The 19,997-nt window shown below is 37.2% G+C and overlaps 1 protein-coding gene across 2 annotated transcripts; it reads left to right on the plus strand.

Annotated features, from left to right (window-relative positions):
* The first annotated feature begins 41 nt into the window (after positions 1-41).
* fastkd2.L (FAST kinase domains 2 L homeolog) lies at positions 42-17,111 on the plus strand. 2 transcript variants are annotated; one of them, XM_018236194.2, is made up of 12 exons: positions 42-181; positions 1,790-2,587; positions 4,420-4,523; positions 5,404-5,512; positions 7,996-8,119; positions 9,038-9,177; positions 10,767-10,939; positions 11,498-11,661; positions 13,052-13,270; positions 13,774-13,861; positions 15,346-15,460; positions 16,721-17,111. In XM_018236194.2, exons 2-12 carry the CDS (start codon positions 1,862-1,864, stop codon positions 16,874-16,876), a joined length of 2,118 nt encoding a protein of 705 aa, XP_018091683.1. In that variant the 5' UTR covers positions 42-181; positions 1,790-1,861; the 3' UTR covers positions 16,877-17,111. The 2 variants fall into 2 exon arrangements, with proteins under 2 accessions (XP_018091683.1, XP_018091684.1); XM_018236195.2 differs by lacking the exon at positions 42-181 and adding an exon at positions 254-391.
* Positions 17,112-19,997: the final 2,886 nt, after the last annotated feature.

Raw genomic sequence — 19,997 nt, forward strand, 5'->3', positions numbered from 1 at the left:
CTGTTATATTGTAGGTGTAGGGAAATAAAATAGCCCGGTTCTGGTTTATGCATTTGAGCAGATTGTAAGAGAAAACGCGCTTTTATTTGTCCCTTGTGCGACACTGTAGGTTGAAGGTTAGGCACGTGATCCTTATGTCGTGGCTTCATGGCTGCGCCCACAGTAGCATGGCTGTTTGAAGGTGAGTAGGGATCAGCAATTGGCAATCACTGCGGATAATTGGATGGCATTAATATTGCCTTCTATGTAGAAAGCGCAGGCATATCCCCTAGCGTTAGCGTTAGTTCTTGCTCGAGTAGCGCTTGCATTTTAAGACCCAGGAAGTGGCGGATGCTGCCAATTGTAGTTGAAAAGCAGAAGAAGGGCTGCAGGTTATTTGATTGACTACAAGGTTAATACTTTCCCTTTTTTTATCTTAATAACAATTATGATAAAGACAAATACAAGAGGTCCTCTGCACTCAACCCATTATCAATATATTTAAGACAGAGACATTTTGTGCATACTGCTACTGAAAAATGCCTTACCCTTTGAACAAAACAGGGATTGTTTGTCTATATATTGCTGGCCAGATATGGGATGACTTTGACGTAAATATATTGCAATATATGGACAAACAATCCCTGTTTTGTTTAAAGGGTAAGGCATTTTTCAGTAGCAGTATGCACAAAATATCTCTGTCTTAAATATATTGATAATGGGTTGAGTGCAGAGGAATCTTGTATTTGACAATATGTATTTTGTGGTCACACCCTCATTGCACCCCTGCCTAAAAATTAGTGGTGAGCACAACTTTCCCTTGTTTGTTATAATTATGATAAAGACACAATGAATTAGCCTCAGTTATATGTAATAGCAAAGCAATGATTTTTTGAAGAATTCCGAAGCATTGCTAGCAGCTGGAATTTTTATGATGTCTTTTTTTTTTTTATTTCTAAATTACACTGTTTATACTACAAATAATTTACTCTACCATATACAATTTTATTCCTGAACCAATAAGTGTCTTTTTTTTGCAGTTCTAATATTGGTGTATAGGCCGCCATCTCAGGACCTGGATTTTTACTATTGAATGTTGTTCTTATGCCTACCAGGGAGCTGTTATCTTGTGTTGGGATCTGCTATCTGGTTACCTTCCCATTGTTCTGCTGCTGGGGGGGGAGGGAATAACACTCAAATTTGCAGTACAGCAGTAATGAGGGACTGACGTTTATCAGAGCACAAGTTACATGGCATGGGGCACCTGGGAAACTGACAATATGTCTAGCCCCATGTCAGATTTCAAAATTAAATATAAAAATAAAAAAAATCAGCTTGCTCTTTTGAAAAACAGACTCTGCTGGAGCAGCACTATTAACTGATGCGTTTTAAGGGGGAAAAAAACTATGTTTTCCCATGACAGTATCCCTTTAAGTTTCCGGTGACAGATCGGAAGTTGGTCATAATTCATTCCTCCATTGCTTTCTGCAAAATGCACTGGTTTCTGTGTTGCCATGTGCATTTGAATTAAGTTGTATGTTGTAAGTTGTATGGAGTATGTTTAATTCAGTGTTGTATGTGTATATATAGTTTTTGAGTCAGTTCTAAAACTCACGCAACTGACAGAAGTCTATAGCATGTCCCCTGAATCAGCAGAAAAGAAGATGGGATTCAGATTTTGGATTCAGAGGTTTTTTTGCTAAAGGCCTGTCACTTTTCTTTCTTGTAATCAGACACAACTTCCAGTGTTTCCTGACAGATATGTTTAGAAATATGTTTGGAATGATCTTTTTTTTTTTTTTTTTGGTAGATTCATGAATATACTGATGTTCTACTGAATGGGACAAGACTCTTTTGATACTCTCATTTTTAAATTAGTAACATGAATGCAAAGGCATCTTTACGTTTGGTTGGCACAGTAAGGCATTTGCCCTTATGTGACTCGGCAGTGGGCATGAGAATTCCAGTATTTATAAGACGAAACTGTAGCACAAAGACTAGGCTGGTAAAAGCTGTTACACAGCATGCAAACTTATGTCAACCTGCAAGTACCTCTTGCCTGTCCTTCAGGTTTTTAAGTCAAGAGAGCCCAGCTAATACGGATGAAAAGACAACTCAGTCTGATGTAAAGGAACAGTCTTCAGTTGATGTTTCTATCAATTTGGCAAAAGGCACTGCCACTCAGATTGAAAGCAAAATAGACTTTGATGATGGAAGTCCTTTAGCAGATGATGAAAGTGTTAAGCAACAGTGGGTTTCCTCTAGGGCAACTGAAGAAAGTAATGTTGATTTCTACTCTGCTCTGAAGAGATGCACGTCCCCTTCAGATGTGCTTGAGCTGTGCGGTAGTACATCCATGAACATGAAACAGATCAGCAACTGTTTTACAACTATGTGGGAAACCACAAAGAGGATCAGGAAAGGACAAAGACGCTATGAGAGGCAACTCATGCTGGAACACCCAAACTTTGAGAACTTGTGCCGTTTATCAATGAATGCATCCCAGAGGATGAGACCTGAAGATATGGTATATACTCTGCATGCAGTAGTGAAACTAGAGATAAGTCAACGCTCTAGACTGGTTCAGACCTTGCTGAGAGTTTGCCAGGTAAGTGTACAGCTGAATTACTGCTGTAGCATTTCTTTCCTGGTCTTTAGAATAACTGTGTACTAGTAAAATAAAATGTTTTAATTAAGAGCATTTAAACAACCATGGGGCTGACAGAATTGTTTCTGTGGCCAGTAACAGGGAGTACCTCCCAGGTGCACATTTGAGTGTTTCTTTCCTAATCCATCCATCACCACTACTGACAGGCAGATTCCATTTGATTAAATGACAGGCTGCACTGCTGGCAAAGAATACTCTCCATGTGGCATAAGCCTTTAAGCAGAACTTAACTCTAAAATGAATATGGCTAGAAATGCCATATTGTATATACTGAACTTACTGAACCAGCCTAAAATCATAGTAATGATCCAGGCCTTTAAAGTTGTCACAAGAGTTTCCCATTTCAGATTTTGTTAAGAGTGTCTGGGACATGCACATGCTCAGTGTGCTCTGGGCAGTTGTTGAGAAGCAAAGATTAGGGATTGTTGTAAATCACCAAGCTTGTCATATAAACTGATGCCACAGGGATTATTTTTAAATTCTGATGCTAATTATGCTGAATTTCTGAGCTGCCATTTACCAGTACTCTGAGTTTTTTACTTATCAACCTTATATTTTAACTTTAATAACATTTCTGCCCTACTTTCATTAAGCTTTAGTTCTCCTTTTAAGGTCAGAAGTAGAACTGAAGGATTCCATGGCAGTAGATGGCAGATGAGAAAGACCTAGCTACTGCTTACAGCTAGGATATTTTACTTGAGAAGCTTAACCCCCAACAAGTGATGACGTTCAAAAAGTGACCCTTTATTATTTAATCCCTACCCCAATTAAAGATATTCTGTATAGAGATATATTTATGTACAGAAAAAAAGAGCATTGACCAAGTCTGATTCAGATGCCGATTTTGAAATGTTACAATTTGCTATATTAGTTGATAGATTTCTCAGCAGTATCTGTGGAATATTAGCAACTATTGTATCAATTCTAATAGCTGCCTTTAATGAAACTCAGGGATTTTGCTCAACAGGACCAAAGATAAGAAATATATCAACAAATGTATCAATTTAGAACAGTTTACAGAGTTGGTGACCCCCCATTCCCAGAGCTGCTGCAGAAAGATAGGTGAAAAATGAAAAATTACCCTTCAATATTAGAAAAACAGTCAGACATACAAAATAGAAAGTAATTGAAACAAGTGAACTATCTGAAACCAACTGAACTGGAAAAAGTGTTGGAAGGTAAAGAACCCTTCTAATTATGAGGATATTCGAAATCATAATAGAGTCAGTAAATTCTATTAAAGGATTTGGCTTTCAGTCATGTGCCTGTATAGTCTCACTGAACATCTTGTGAGATATCTTTATATTTAACAGTAATTAATATGTTATACCTTTATCACAGGTGCCTTTATATAACTCTACACAAAAATGCTGTTATTCTAAAACTTTTTGTGGCTAATTTAGGGGCTTTTTATAGTGGGAAGAGAACAAGGTGCTCCAGAATAAAATGTAAATGACTCACTGAATAGTAAATGTGGTCCGGGTGCACCAGACCCCCAGCTTTAGGGAGCAGTACGGCAGAGAAGAAGAAAAGCCCCATGACTAAGCTCCCTGAGTGGGTGCGAAACGCGTAGGGTGGATGGAGATGCAGATATATATATTTTTAACTTTGTATAAAGAAAATATTCTTTTAATTGAATTTCTCTGTGGATCCGTTTGAGTGCCGGTCGGCCCTGCTTTTGTTCTTCTCTGCTTTCTATAGTGGAAGTCTTCATTGTAAGTATTACTGAATTGAAAAGCATTTTAGCTCTTATCTAATTTTTGCTTTTTCAGGAACATCTCAATGAGTTTGAAGAAAGAGAAATCTCTGTTTTGGCCAGTGCATTGGAGATCATGGATAGCTCTAGAAATGTGGATGCTCTCAGATCAGGTCTTCGGTGAGAACCTGTTTGTTTGGGTTACAGGATTGTGTGCAAGTGAAAGGCATCAGTCTACAAATTATGTGGCCCTGTAATCATGCTTTATTTCTAATTCATACATGTTTTTTGTGGAATACTAATTCTACACATAAGGAGAGAGGATCTGTCTTAGCTACTAAGTCCATAACTATCTGGGCACATCAGTGGACAAAGTCTTCTCACGCATTAATGCATTAACAGTTAGACGTAGTTTCATCATACTGCAGAGAATAAACTGGCCTCTTCTTGGTTCTTGATGTATTGTCGAGGAAACACCATAAATTTTTGGGTCATTTGTTTCTTCTTTGATGTATAATTCAGAAACAGAAGTAGCAAGGAATAAAATGAAACGATAATGTATTGGAAAAGCTAACATTTTTAAACACGCTTATAAGTGTTTTAAAGTTAATTTATGCATACTGTTTTCCATTATTTTCTCAGGTTGATTGGGAGAGGGTTAGTTAAGAAACATGGAAACTGTAGGGACCAAGAGACGAAAAACATTTAAATGCCTATTTTTAATATGTTTTTTGTTTGATTTTTGAAGGGAAAACAGTATACTGTGCTTCTTCCCTATATTATTTGACTGTTCTTTTCTTTTTTTTTTTTTTTTTTTTTTAACTTTTTATTGACATTTTTTTACAATACAGTAAAATACAATTGTTTCATTTAGTCATTGTGAACATATAGAAAGCGAGTAGTATATTTGCATGAAAAAGAAAATATAATGTAATTGGACTGTTATATTTTCATATATTTGTAAACTCCAAACGTAATAAATGAACTTTAAACTAAGTTTGTGCGCCCATCTTTTTTTTTTTTTTTTTTTTTCCTGACTGTTCTTTTCATTCCATACTAGAATGCTGGTTGAGTTACGAATGCCTGAAATCAGAGGAGTGCTACCCTTGCAGACCATGATGAGAGCTATTGGGAGAGATGCCCCATTACCACTGAAGAAAAAGCTGGAGGTAATCCAGGAAAAGGGAAATGCTTTTAACAAGGATTGTTTTCACAATTAGCGCTTTCTTGTTAAATCTGTAATGACATTGGGAGGTAGCACTGTAATGTACTATGCATGTATTTACTTAGCAAAGGTTTCAGTGTGTTAATATATGCGTGTGCTTATAAAGATTTGTAAAAATACCATAATTTTTTATAGGAGTGAGAAAGCACTAGCCATTACCTTTGCATGTCTGTGCAGCTTCTGTTTTGTTTTTAAAAACAACAGCTAATCTTATTAGCTCATAGCAATGGCAAAAACCATACAATAATGCAAAAATAGTGGGATCATACCACGATGCTCTTGGGACCTCTATCAGAATGTTGTCTTTCCTAAAGGAAAAAGGAAAGAAAAAGAACCTTGTTTTGTGACTGTATCGATTCACCAGACCTCCTATATTTCGAACACTTCCCTTAATATTTGTCACAATGATAATGGTTACTCAGTTTCTATTAGTTGTATAGTTTGAAAGGGATAACCTTATCTGCCTAAATTACCTAACTTGATACTTTGTTTCAAGTCTTTAAGATACGCTGATAACACCAGGCTATATAAATAATAATTACAATGTTGCTTGTTGTTAAGATTAAGTAAAGGTGGCCATACACTGAGAGATCCGCTCGTTTGGCAATGTCGCCAAACGAGCGGATCTCTCCCCGATATGCCCACCTTGAGTTGGGCAATATCGGGCTGATCCAATCGTGGGCCCTAGGGCCCAACGATCGGATCCTAACGAATAGTAATGGGCGGTCGGATCGCGGGACCACATCAACGAATAGATGCGGCCGCGATCAGACGGGATTTTTCGTCCCATCCGATCGAGATCTGGCCGAAAAATCTCGGTGAAGCCCATCGGGGGCCCCACACACGGGCCAATAAGCTGCCAACATGGTGTGTCGGCAGCTTTAATCGGCCCGTGTATGGCCACCTTAAGTTTAGCTTCACCCTACTATATATTAATGAATGTAACGTGCCACATGCAATATTCACCTTCAAAAAACCCACAATAAACGTTTTGAATGAAAAGAAAATTGTCAGTTGGTTTAGTTGTTATTTTATTCAGGTTAAAACCACAGCACCAACATCAACTGAAGGTAAACCAGGAGTTAATCACTATTAATTCAATCAACTTAATTCATTTAAAGTGCCAATACTATGTAAAACTCCAATTGATTCATAAATTAATTATATTCGCTCTTAACGTTTTATCAACCAACTTAACTTATAAATAGGTTATTGCTACAATTCATTAAAGTGCACAGTGTAAAGTGACCTGTGCAATCAATTGTGCTTTGATTTTTAGATTAATCGGATGTGTTCTAGTTTATAAAGTGCCGTGTGCAATTAATTGATTCACCAATTCATTGGGTCTAAGGTACACAATTTCAAAGTGACTTGTGCATAAATTAACTAAAATCTAAAAAAGTTAAGCAGATAAGGTTATCCCTTTCAAACTATACAACTAATAGAAACTGAGTAACCATTAACATTGTGACAAATATTAAGGGAAGTGTTCAAAATATAGGAGGTCTGGTGAATCGATACAGTCACAAAACAAGGTTCTTTTTCTTTCCTTTTTCCTTTATAATTGATTAACACTCCTTGGGTGGCTGTAGAGTCTGAGTACGGTATTTCTTTTATTTTAAGAGTTAATCTTTTTCTTTCAAATAAAATGTTGTCTTTCCTGCTAAAAACCTTGGGCTTAATATCCTAGGTTTTTATTCCTGTGGAACATTGGGCCCTAAAACTAAGGATAATCTGTAGTTGGCTATATTATTGCAATTAAAGTGCACTGCTATTATTGGTGCAGTAAAGAGCACCTAACACAATGCCACCACTGTTCACAATTTATTAGTAATTGTTTATTATTGTATTTGGATATTTCATATGATTTTTGTCTGACTTGTTAAATTTTATGCATATTGTAGTGAGTGAATGTTATGTTTGAAAATAAGTTCTTAGGCAAAGTAAAATTACATATAAAACATAAAGTGCCAGATTAAATTCAGTGAGAAAAAGTTATCTCATGTTTTATCACATGAAAACTCATGGGCCGATTTTTCTCTAAATTTAGTTCCAGTTTTTTTATATAAACATCAGTAGAGTTTTGATAAATTGTGAGAAGTTTTTCTGAATTGAATTGCATCTGAAATTGAATCTCTTCCATGACTTTTCAGGTGGTAAACCCTTTTCTTACTGAATTGAATCTGGCCCAAAGTGTTACTAAGCTTCAAGAGTACACAGACGACAGACTTAAATTGGCAGTACATAAGCTGATAAAAGCTGCAGAGTCTGTCCTTCCAGGCCGAGTTGGCAGCTTGTTGGACACCTTTTAAATTTAAATAAAAACAATTGTATAACCTTAGTATGGCAGAATAAATGCTATTTTAAACCTTATATATTATGGTGGTCTGCTGTAAACTGCTTTTCTTGTAAAAATGTTTTTTTCAGAGGAAAGCTTTAGGGATGTTGGATGAATTCTCACTTCCAAATTGCCAGCACATGTTTACCACCCTTGCCACAATTAACCTGCGCTCTCTACCCATTCTGGAAGCCTGCAGCCTAAAGATCATTAGTAAGTTTGGCAATATATTGATCAGGTTTTATAAGCATTTTTTTTAAATTAAGTAACATAAGCCACTTCTAGGACCATGTTAAATGGTATAGATCTATATTCTTTCTAAATATTTTTGCATTGTTACAAGTAGATATATTGGATATCTAGCTACTTATTAAATATACATTGGTTTATTTCATGATCATTTCTTTAGTTTAAATACTAAACATTGGGAGGCACATTTATCAAGGGTTGAATTTCGAATTCATGTGAGTATTTTAAAACTCCCTTAAATTCGATTGAATTCGAAAATTCGACTTGGGGAAATTTATTAAGAAAATTAGAATTTTTTAAACTCAGACAAATTTAAATGACCCGAAAACTCGAATCAAATTCAATTAGAAAAAAAATGGAATGTCAGGAAGGCTATAAACTACTCCAAATTGGTCATTGCACCTCTCCTATTTACTTATACCTTAATTTGGCAGGTTTTAGATGACGAATAGTCGAATTTGAATTCTTAAAGGGCCAGAGTATGATAAATCTCCAAAAATGAAATTCCAATTTTTTGAAAGACTCGAATCAAGTTTGGATAAGTTGAATTTTGTCCATACAAAAAAAAAAAAATTTGAAAATTTGAATTTTCAATTCAACCCATAATAAATTTGCCCCTAACACTCGGACACCGAAAGCAACATGGTTGCCTTCAGCTGTACACAAAAGCCTCATAGACCATTATCTTGATTTTAAACATTTAGTAGAACCAATAAGGTTTCCACATAATATAGTGCACAAATTCACTTAATTTCATGTCATGTTTTTATCACTATAGTAACCACCACTTGCTCTTTTTATTTTTTAATTATTTTAGAATTTATGTTTATATTTTGTATCTTTATCACCTACTTAATCATACCTTGCTTCTATTTGTTTTAGATGATATGGAAGGCATACCCTTCTGGAAGTTGATCCATGTTTTACAGGCTTGCCGGGAGCTGTCTTATCGCAATGAAGGTTTACTGACTGCAATAGGAGATTATATTGTGGCTACTATTTATATGTGGCAAACTAAGCAGGTAAATAAGTTGTGTTTTTTTTGTTTTTTTTTTATACTTGCAGAATAAAATTAGGGTACAAACGATTGCAATCACTCTACCATGTTTTTATGGATCTTTTTTTTATTTTCTATTGACTCTAATAAAACCATGCCCTCAGCATGGTTTTATTGGAGTCAATAGAAAATATAAAAGATTCTCTTGTAATAGTATAAAGAAGCATGCATTTAATAGCATATGTAGATACATTCATGTTTTTATAGAGGTAAATTCTAAATCCTTGAGTGGTGCCAAATGTTAGGCACCGCCTAGTGATTGTAATAGCTCACCTGATACTGTGAGACGGTGCTAGTGTTAGCAGAAAACTGCACCAGTCCTGGGATACTTCAGTACGAGCACCACAGAGTGATTCTCTTCTTCTCCTGCTTCTTTTTTCAATGCTCCCGGGTCGACACGTGCAGCTGAAAAGCCTGCTGTTTTTCTAAAGCTTAGCTTTTCACTCTACTGCTGCATGAAAAAGAAAGAAGTTGCAAGAGGATCACTCAGTGTGGTGTAGGCCTCAGACTAAGGAGGAAGAAATACACATTAAGTAGCTTAGAAACAAGTTTATTTAAAACTGAGTAGAGGTATATTATCTATTATCAGGGGTTTCTAGATAGGGTTATTTTCCATAATTTGGATCTCCATACATTAATGCAGTTTAGGTAGGATCATGTAAAAGGTACTACAGGTACTGGACCTGGGGGTTTTGCTGTTAAGGCTAGGGCCACACGGGAAGATTCAGGGAGATTGGTCGCCTGGCGACTAATCGCCGCGTCTTTGAGGTGACTAATCTCCCTGAATGGCTTGCTGGTATCTCACACCCGCTAGCGCTTGTCACCTGCGTGTTGCCGCGTGTGAATAGGCGCAGACGACTTTAGTGCTAGCGGACGCGGCGATTAGTCACCAGGCGACTTATCTCCCTGAAATCTTCCCGTGTGGCCTAGCCCTAACGGATCATTCTGTAAATTGGATGTTCATACCATAAGTCTACTAGAAAATCATGTAAACATTAAATAAACCCAATATGCTGGTTTTACTTTCAAAAAGGATTAGTTATATCTTTGGATCAAGTGCAAGCTACTGTTTTATTGTTAGAGGAAAAGGAAATCATTTTTAAAAATTTGGACTATTTGGATAAAATGGAGTCTGTGTGAGACGGCCTTTCTGTAGTTCGGAACTTTCTGGATAACGGGTTTTCAGATAGCGGATCCCATACCTGTATTTTATCATGACAGAGAAAAAGGACATTATTATTTTTCTCTTAAGAATGATATTTATTTGATTAAAACTAATTCTATGGGACACAGCCTTCAAGAGCTTTTGGAATATTGGGTTTCAGAATAAAGAATCTCATTCCTGTACTAATCATGCATTTTTTTTTTTTAAATGGAGGTTGTATGGTAGTGGTAAATGTTATTGGTTATGTGTCACTGCAGTATTCCTATTTTTTTATAGTTTTATTACTGTACTGTAATTCTACTCCATGTGAAAAATGTGGCTTTTACTAGGACTGCATTAACCTATTCTAAAATACATAAGGCAAATAAGGGATATTTCCTTCTCAACAGGTGACGCTGATCCTTTCCATGCTGGAAAATTTAGGCTTCCGGCATGTCCCTTTGTTAGATGTCTTGGCAGAAAGGGTGATTCAAAACCCTGAGTCATTGACTTTCAAAGATTTATTGGTTACCGTAAAAGCATATTCACTTCTCAACCACCTCCCAGAAGGGAAGAGTCAGCAGTAAGTATCACAACATATCATTGTTGAAACTGAGAAATGTAATTGTTTTCTGAGAAATAAATGCTCATTTTGATTTTGACATCTGCTATCCAGATAATGTATTTTTCAAGGAAGGCCTTGCTTATTACAGCAAAATATTGCCAAATCATATACTGTAAATATTACAACAGCATGGCTCTGTAGTAAGAGAGAGTCAAGATCTGTCACCCTTTGAAAACTTTTGGCACATTATGAAACAACAAAGGAGACCTCAAACTGTTCAGCAGCTGAAATCCTATATCAGACAAGAATGGGACATTTCACTTTCAGAACTATAGCAATTGGTCTCCTCACTTCCCCTCAATGGTTACAGAGTGTTGTTAAAAGAAGAGGTGATGCAACTCAGTGGGAAACATGTTCCCCATCCCATAAACTTATTGTCGGTGTCAAATTCAAAATGAGCACATATTTTTCGGAAAACTCAATTCTAGCTCCAGTGACTGACATTGAAATGAAATTCGTTTTGGTTATTGCATTTTGTTTTAGTTTCATAGTATTTATTCATTTTGCATTCCAAAGATTCTTGAATGCTCTAAATATGTCTCTGGAGCTTTATCTACCTCGGATTCCTCCAGTGGAGCTTCTCAGAGTGGTATTTTCCTTCTGCATATTGGAATACTTCCCTCAGCAACCGCTAGACAAACTTCTTAAGGAAGACATTCTTAAGGATCTGTTGACTTCAGGTATTACTCTTATTAGTTTTTCAAATTATGGGCTCACTGTAACAATTGTTGAAGCTTTTTTTTTTTTGAGTCTATCATCTAGATTTAGCTATAACTATCATTTAAAATGAGCAGACAAGGCTTTTTAACACCCATAGAAAGTGGAGAAAAGAGGCAAGGGCTTTACTGCATGTGAAAAGAACCTGGCTAGTGTCTGAGGTGTATGTGGACTTACTTGGCAGCTGGAATGTCTCTGCTTTTTCAGATTGCATTGATTTAGGGAGGGTGATGCAATTTCTGGGTCAGACATCTTTCAAAAGGTACATAGTTACAAACACTGATTCACTTGAAACACAGTTTATTTGCTCTCAATAAAACTGTTGTGGTTCTACTGCAAGGAACAAAGTAGTGATGCTCGAGTCAAAGTTTATTTTTACCCACGGAGACCCCAGTCCATCCTTACTGAACCCCAACCTAGCAATCCATATCCACTACCAAAAGCAGGGAGGGACAGGTTGTGGCTCGTGGCAAATAGGGTCCTTCAATCCACTTCAGTGGTTTTGTACTAACCTACGCATCACTAGACCAAAGTTATCAATACTGTCTTTCAACTCTGAAATACTGTTTCTGTGTTTGATTTATAAGTATGCATTGGACTAATTTATGAGCACAGCATGTTTAAAGGGCAACTAAAGCTGCAGGAAACATGGGTTCATAGTAACCTGGTAATTTACCGTAGGTTAAAAAAAACATCCATCCATCAAGTTCAACCTTTTTGTTCAAATAAAACATTCCTAGCTGCTAGCTGATCCAGACGAAGGAGAAAAAAACCCATCTGAAGCCTCTCCAATGTACGTCAGATGGGGAAAAAAAATACTTTTTAAAGGCCCCCATACACGGGCCGATAAAAGCTGCCGAGTTTGCAGCTTATTGGCCCGTGTTTGAGGCCCTCCAATGGGCTTCCCCGATCGATATCTGGTAGAAAGTCATGCAGATATCGATTGGGCAAGGTAAAAAATCCCATTGGATCGCAGGCGCATCTGTTCGTTGATGTGGTCCCGCAATCCGACCGCCCGTATTCCGATCCGATCGTTGGGCCCTAGAGCCCATGATCGGATCAGCCGATATCGCCCACCTCAATATTTTTTATTTTAAGCAAATTATTAGGGGAAAATAAAGTTTATGTTTAAATTGGTTATAATTTGGTCTATTATAAGCATCTTTTCATTTGTTTTTTTTTTTTAAATTATTTGCATTCTAATTCTGCTTCTTTCCATCATGTGATTTTTTAAATGCTATCTAGATGTCAGGGTAACTGGCCCTAGCAGTGAGATTTTTAGGCACAATGGTTTCCTGTATGTTAACGCAAGTAAAGTAATTAATTGTTAAGCATTCCCCTTTACCTTTCTAGCAAATCACAATGTGGAAATAAATGAGCGAATGTTGCACAGCATTAACTTGTGTTTGGAATTGGACAAGCCATCTATCACCAAACCTACAATGGCCCTGGGAAAGACTGCAATTACCAGCTTTACCACACAACCCGAGGTTCAGACTGCCCTGCACGCCATTGTAGGAGATCCAAGTCTTGTGCAACACAATGTCCATTTACCTAATGACTACTTCATTGGTAAGAACTTTATATACTAGTAACTAAACCAAAAGCCCTAGTACTACAGAGAACCTAAGATTGCTAACATATATGCTTTTACGGTAACCATATTACCATGCTCTTCCAAGCTTTACATGGTAAAGGGATTTGCTGTAGTTAAAGTTTGTGTGGGGTGTAGTGTATATCAATCCTCTTTCAGCTTCTTTCACATTCATTTTCTAACTCTTCCTTTATATTCATTTCATATATCAGACCCTCTTTACTTACGTTCTTTCCCCACTCCCTTTATTCAGAATACCTTTATAGAGCTGGAGATTTCCATATACGATTATGTATATATTTAATTGACTTAATTTATTTGTCTATAATGATTGGTGCTCAACACTAAGCTGGTTAATTGTAGAAGTATGATGCACTTATACTTGCATAAGAGTAATAGTTTCTGACGTTCTGAAACACTGTTATTAAGGAGCATTAATTACCACTGCAATGAGCTAAAACAGATTTTCTTTGCTTCTCAGATTTTATATTTGATTTTGATACAAAGCAGAACATTGTGGTTCCTATAACCGCCTCACAGATGTCGGATAACCCGCTACATGTTGAAAGGTAAACGGTCATTTGGCAGTTATATAGAAGTTCCTGTTAGCTAAGAGCCCCAGAGGGACAGAGACAAAAACAGAGACGGGGCGGGGCCTGTGGTATCATGGGTGGCGAGTCATTTGGTGAGGGGGTCATGCCATGTTGGGACATGTTTGTATTCTGTGGGGGCAAGGCTGTGACATCAGGGGTGGGTATTGGCTAGATTTTGGTTCAGGGTTCACAGTGCTGAAACCAGAATATTCAGTTTTGAAGCACACAGCCCCAGGAAACACACAAGTGTTTCAACACAGATAGGTGGCAACCCTCCAGAGGGATGTAAAAACAAAGCATAAGCCTGCATAGGGACTCTGGCTGTGTACAAAAGAATCTGCTGTTGCATTGTCTCAATTTGGCAACAGCGCAAGGTAAGCATGCATGTCCCTACCTACCATAATAAGGCGGCACAGTCAGAACTAGTTCATATCCATAGTGCTTCTAGACAGCTTGATACTCCAGTCAGGATTCCCAAACCATAAGCTGAACCCTTACCAGAGAACTTGTAACAGCTTGTCCATTGCTATATCTCATACTCAAAACCCCTCGCTCCTCTGGTGTGAACAGCAGCGTTTAAAGTGATGCCATGGATAGCTACACCAGGCTTGCTTTGCATGCCAGACCTATATTTTATAGCTTTCCTGACATATGCACTAAAGAACTAGAGAAAAGAGACATACCTTCTTTACATTGATTTCAGAAATAGGGGTTATATCTGACCAGTGAAGCAATAGAAACCTTGCCTTCTAAGGCTGATGGCACACGCTGAGCATTGGTTCCTCTGCTCTCTGCCTGGGTATTTTTGCAGGCTGGAAGAAGTGGATCCATTCCCTGACCCAACTCCACTGAAAAGTACAGCTTACACTTGCATGCAGGCACAGAAAGTGGAGCGGAGGTCGGCCTCGAAAGGGGGTGTTTTCATGCTTCCCTATGAAATTAGGATTTCAGTGGCATCTGACCCTCATGCCATCGTATTTTATGCCTAGAATTGGTACATTTAGAAACCACAACTGAATGAAGCAGGTGTATGACGCTGAATGCTGTGTTGTTAATTCTCCCCCATTGTATGTCTGATATGTATAAACTTTTATTCGATTGGGAAGAATATTATCAAATATAAGGCACTCTTTGAAAACACTAAAAATTAAATACCCATTTAAAGCCATTCTATAGTCATCTGAATTTACTTAACTTTATAAAAACCCCTATGTTTCAGTTCCTAGTATTTTCATACTACTAGCAATATATATACCACTAGTACATAGTATGTTGATGCCATGAAAATATGTCTACTCAATGGTAATAAAATATGTTATAGTTCAAGCCTATAAGAGTTCTGTGGGGGGGGGGTGATGTTTCACTTTTAATAAATTAAAATGACTGAAAGTACATTTATAGATTTAGAAGGATGCAGGCATTTCCCATTTAGTTTCATTCTTCTAATCTTTTGGTTACAGAGTGGCCGTTCTGTGCGCATCAATGTCATCCTTTGCTTTGGGGACACTTCATCCTTTAGGAAAGCTGGCAATGAAAATAAGGCATCTCAAGGCTCTTGGTTATAAAGCTGTATTGGTAAGTGTCACTGTTATCACTGTTATACTTTGAAACATGGAGTATTTATCATCATCATCATTTATTTATATAGCGCTGTCAAGATACGCAGTGCTTTACTGCAGTTATAGCAAACAGGGAATAAATGTTGGATAACAAACAAGGATTACAGAATACAATAGGGTTAGAAGGACCTAGAGATTAGAGTTTACAAACTTAAGATGGCCATAGACGCAAAGATCCGATCGTACGAATCGTGGATTCGTACGATTTTCGGACCATGTGTGGAGAGTCCCGACATTTTTCGTCCGTCGGAGATCGGTCGTTTGGTCGATCGGACAGGTTAGAAAATTTCTGTCGGCTGCCGATAATATCTCTGCGTGTATTGCCGATCGTACGATTTTCAGAGGGAGACTGTCACTAGTGTTGTCAGACATAAGTATCGTACGATTGCTGTCAGGGGCAAAACATTGGGTGATCTGTTCTTATTTGATCAGAATGGTAAAGACTTTGATCTGAATGGTTAGTGGAGGGTCGGGAGATGGGAAAGTCCGATCGTACGTTGATTCGTACGATCGGATCTTTGCGTCTATGGCCAGCTTAAAAGGTTAGGGTACAATTGAGACATTAGGATTATATAAACATTTTGTCATTTTGATATAGCAATGATTAATTAAGGTATTTATTTTTATACTATTTATTTAGACTGGGGTAGCCAAATCAATATGCATTTATGCTGAAGGGTAACCAATGCCCTGTTGTATAGAAAGAGCCATCGCTCCATCTAAACTTGCCAACATATAAGCAACTTAGTTTCTGTCTATTATGCTTCTGGGCAAATTTATTCATTTAAAGGGCAAGGAAACTGTAATTCTCTGGTTTTGCCAATTTGTTAGTTACCCACCTGTGAATACATTTGCCACTTTGGAATCTAGGGCAGTACTTATTTTCACTGTTCAACACTATATTCATGTGAACATCATGCCACAGTCTTCAGTGACTTCCCAGTGTTCCTTTCTGCTTGTCCTGGAGAATGCTTTGTATAGCAAATTTGGATAGCTCTTGAAACTCCAAACCATAGAGTTGCAAAACAAAATGTTAAATAAAAAGCCATGAAAAACCAGTGCCAAATTGTCTTAAAATATTTCTGTCTACATCATGTCAATGAATATGTAGCGTTTACAAATACTAAAACAGACTCTGGCTTCCCAGTTTATTGTTCAGTATGACTTTAAATGTTGGTAAAAAAAAAAAATCTGCCTAAATCATATTCTATTATAGGTCCCTCTACATGAGTTTGGAAGATTAAATGAGACTGAGAGAATCCAGTTCCTTCAGAGCCGAATTTTCATTGGAAAATCTTCTGCTGATAAAGCGCCTGAGATGACAGAGACAGAAAGAAATGAGGAAATAAGCAACCAAAACCCTAGTCTATAAAGTCAGCTAGTTGTTGGCCAGGGGTGAGGCTTTTTCTTCCTTAATGCTTTGTTCGACCTCTGGTGAAGTGAATTAATCCAGAGCAAACGTCTGGATTACTGTGACTGAAGCTCATTATTTAGGCTGACTATGTTACATCAGTGTATAAAATACATTCATTCAATTAAGTACAGTATGCTGAGGGAAGGTGACATCACCGCAATGTGATATGAAGTAATAAATCTCTTATTTTTCATTTTTAAGTGTTTTATTTATTTTATTTTTTTTTGCGTGAACTACATTTAAAAATGAGTATTTCCTCTGAAACAGTTTAGGTAAACATATCAGTATGAAAAGTCCTTTACTATGAAATCATATTTTCTGCTTGTTATTCATTTTAGACATGTAAAAGTACATTTAGCTGCAAGTTAGGATATATTCATAGGCCAAAGACTTGGAGCGGCACACTAAAAAGAGTGCAGATTTTCATAAATACATACACATACCTGTAGTTAGGTTGCAATAGTTGTTTTGGGATTAATGGATAGCACTTTCCAATAAATGTTAAGGGCACTTAACTAGAATCCAAACAATGGTGCTTAAGGTGTTTGTTAAGAAGTAGATAAAGAAACAATTTCCAATATTTATGGATTCCTGTTTATCAGACCTGAGCCGTTAATTGGCAATATATACAATCCACAGAGAACAAAGCACCTAAAGCACTTTATGTGTTTGCATTTCTCTGGCAAAGCTGTAAAGGGGTCATGAGAAAATACCCGACTCTTCTGTAGGACTCTAGATTCTGCAAAACTAAACAGACGCTACCCAGTGTCCAAAACACAGCACAGTACTTATATTGCTCTGTTGTAGTGCTCAGGGGGTAGGTAGGTTAAAGAAGTGGACTTTAGGAACAAGCTGATTGGTCAGATTACTTGACTAATTACTTAACTATGGGTGGTGTCAGGAAAGTGAGTCACTGACTATTCTCCCAGTGAGAAACTGTGAGAACAGGTCTACATGATTGACACTCAAGGTTCCACCTGTCCACCTTGAATATTTAAATGTAATGTTTGAAAAAAAAAAAAAAAATTCACAGCTGTACGTTACTTGTCATGTTTTTAATTGTCACAGAAGACAATAACAGTTCATTAAATCCCCCATTGGCTTGCATTGCAATAAAACGTTTCCTAAAAAGTCCCCCTATAGGAATTAAATGAATTTACAGAAAACTAAAAATTGGAATTGCTGAGGAATCCATTAAGGAGATCCCAATTAGAATTTTTATAAATCTTGTCTTGTAAATACACATTATATACTATAAACATAGCTTTTATGTATCATAAAAGCCCCCAAGTTATGATGATGGAGTGGATGATATAGAGCATTATGTGGAAGTGTTGATAGGGACCAGGGATTAGATTGGGCACATAATCTATATCTTCTAAAGGCCCCCCTCCGACGGGCTTCCCCGATGGATATCTGGCCAAAAGTCCAGGCAGGTTTAAAAGGAGGACCACATCGGTTTGTTGATGTGGTCCTTGATCCGACCGCCATATGCTCATTGTTGTGATCCAATCGTTGGGCCCACGATCGGATCAGCCCGATATTGCCCACCTCAAGGTGGGCAGATTTAAGATGCTGTTTTTGGGTCCTTTAGACCGATTCAGCAGCTTATCTGCCAGTAAATAGGGACATATCTAGATCAGGCAGATTTGATTTTTTTTTTCTGCCCGATCGAGGACCACATCAGATGGTTGATGCGGTCCTCCTACCATCGGCTGGTATGCCCGTAATCGCTTGGCCGTAGGGCCGAAAGATCGGATTATCCCAATAAATGATACGATAGTTTGCACCCCATGAATGTTACGATATGTAGACTATTTTGTCTGATTGTGCTAAAATTGTAAATCTGCCCGTGTATTCAGCTGCCAGTATCAGAATCGGCTGGGCAGATTGTTTTCAGAGAGCTTTTTAGAGAGTTGATGATATACAAACCGTCAATAGAAATAAGCATGCGTGTATTCCCTAGGGGCAATTACAGGGGCACAAGTTGCTGGTTTACAAGTAATGTTCATTTTATTCTTACAGCTACAGTTCTGTAAGAAAATGTTAAGCCATCAAAGCACACAACATGTTTTTAAGTTTCATCATAAGAAACTCCTCTGAGACTTATTTTTTGCACTGCTGTCTTTTGTTTTGTTTTCTTCTACTTCATAAAAACAATTGCCCTTTGTCTGCTAGAAGGCACAGAGGGAAAATATGCAGTACAATACAATAGCTCAATACATTTCCAAGTAGCAACACATATAACATAGACATCAGTGAGTGGGAACGCATTGGAGTGTCCATTGGGTGGTGCTGTTGTTCCACATTTGGTAGTGCAGTAAAACATGAACTGTGTAGCGTGGGTTCCTGTTTAAAGGGCCAGTAACACGAGTAAATGAAAACTTGCTACAGTTATGGGACCTTATCCAGAATGCTCGGGACCTGGGGTTTTCAGGATAATGGATCTTTCTGTAATTTGGATCTTCATACTTTAAGTCTACTAGAAAATAATTTAAACATTAAATCAACCCAATAGGCTGGTTTTGCTTCCAAAATAATATTAATTATGTCTTCGTTGGGATCAAGTACAAGGTACTGTTTTATTATTACAGAGAAAAAGGAAATCATTTTTAAAAATGTGGATAATATGGAGTCTATTTTTGTAATTCAGAGCTTTCTGGATAACTGGTTTCCGGATAACGGATCCCATACCTCTAGATGCATTTAAAGTTTACTTAGTCTAAAGTCTACTCGGTTTTAACCATTTTAAGAAAGCGTGATATTTTCATAAAAAAAACAATTGTCATTTATTTCTTTAGGGCTTTTTCAGTCTCCAAAACAAAAATTTGCCAAGGGAAATAAGCCTATTATTGGGCTCACAACACTCTCATCTTTACATAAACAATTCAATACTGTAGGTCTAGACTCTTGTTCTTTGGGATTACTTTTAGACGCCAACTGCTAAGAATATGGTTAGTAAATTGTAAAGAGATCTAACCTCAACTACATCTCCTTTTGCTGCCTCTTTTGCAGTCCAGGTTTAATAGTTATTCAATAGTAATAGGTATTAAATATAGCTAAATAGGCAATTTCTGTA

Source organism: Xenopus laevis, chromosome 9_10L (assembly GCF_017654675.1).
Source record: "Xenopus laevis strain J_2021 chromosome 9_10L, Xenopus_laevis_v10.1, whole genome shotgun sequence".
In the NCBI taxonomy this organism is placed as follows: domain Eukaryota; kingdom Metazoa; phylum Chordata; class Amphibia; order Anura; family Pipidae; genus Xenopus; species Xenopus laevis.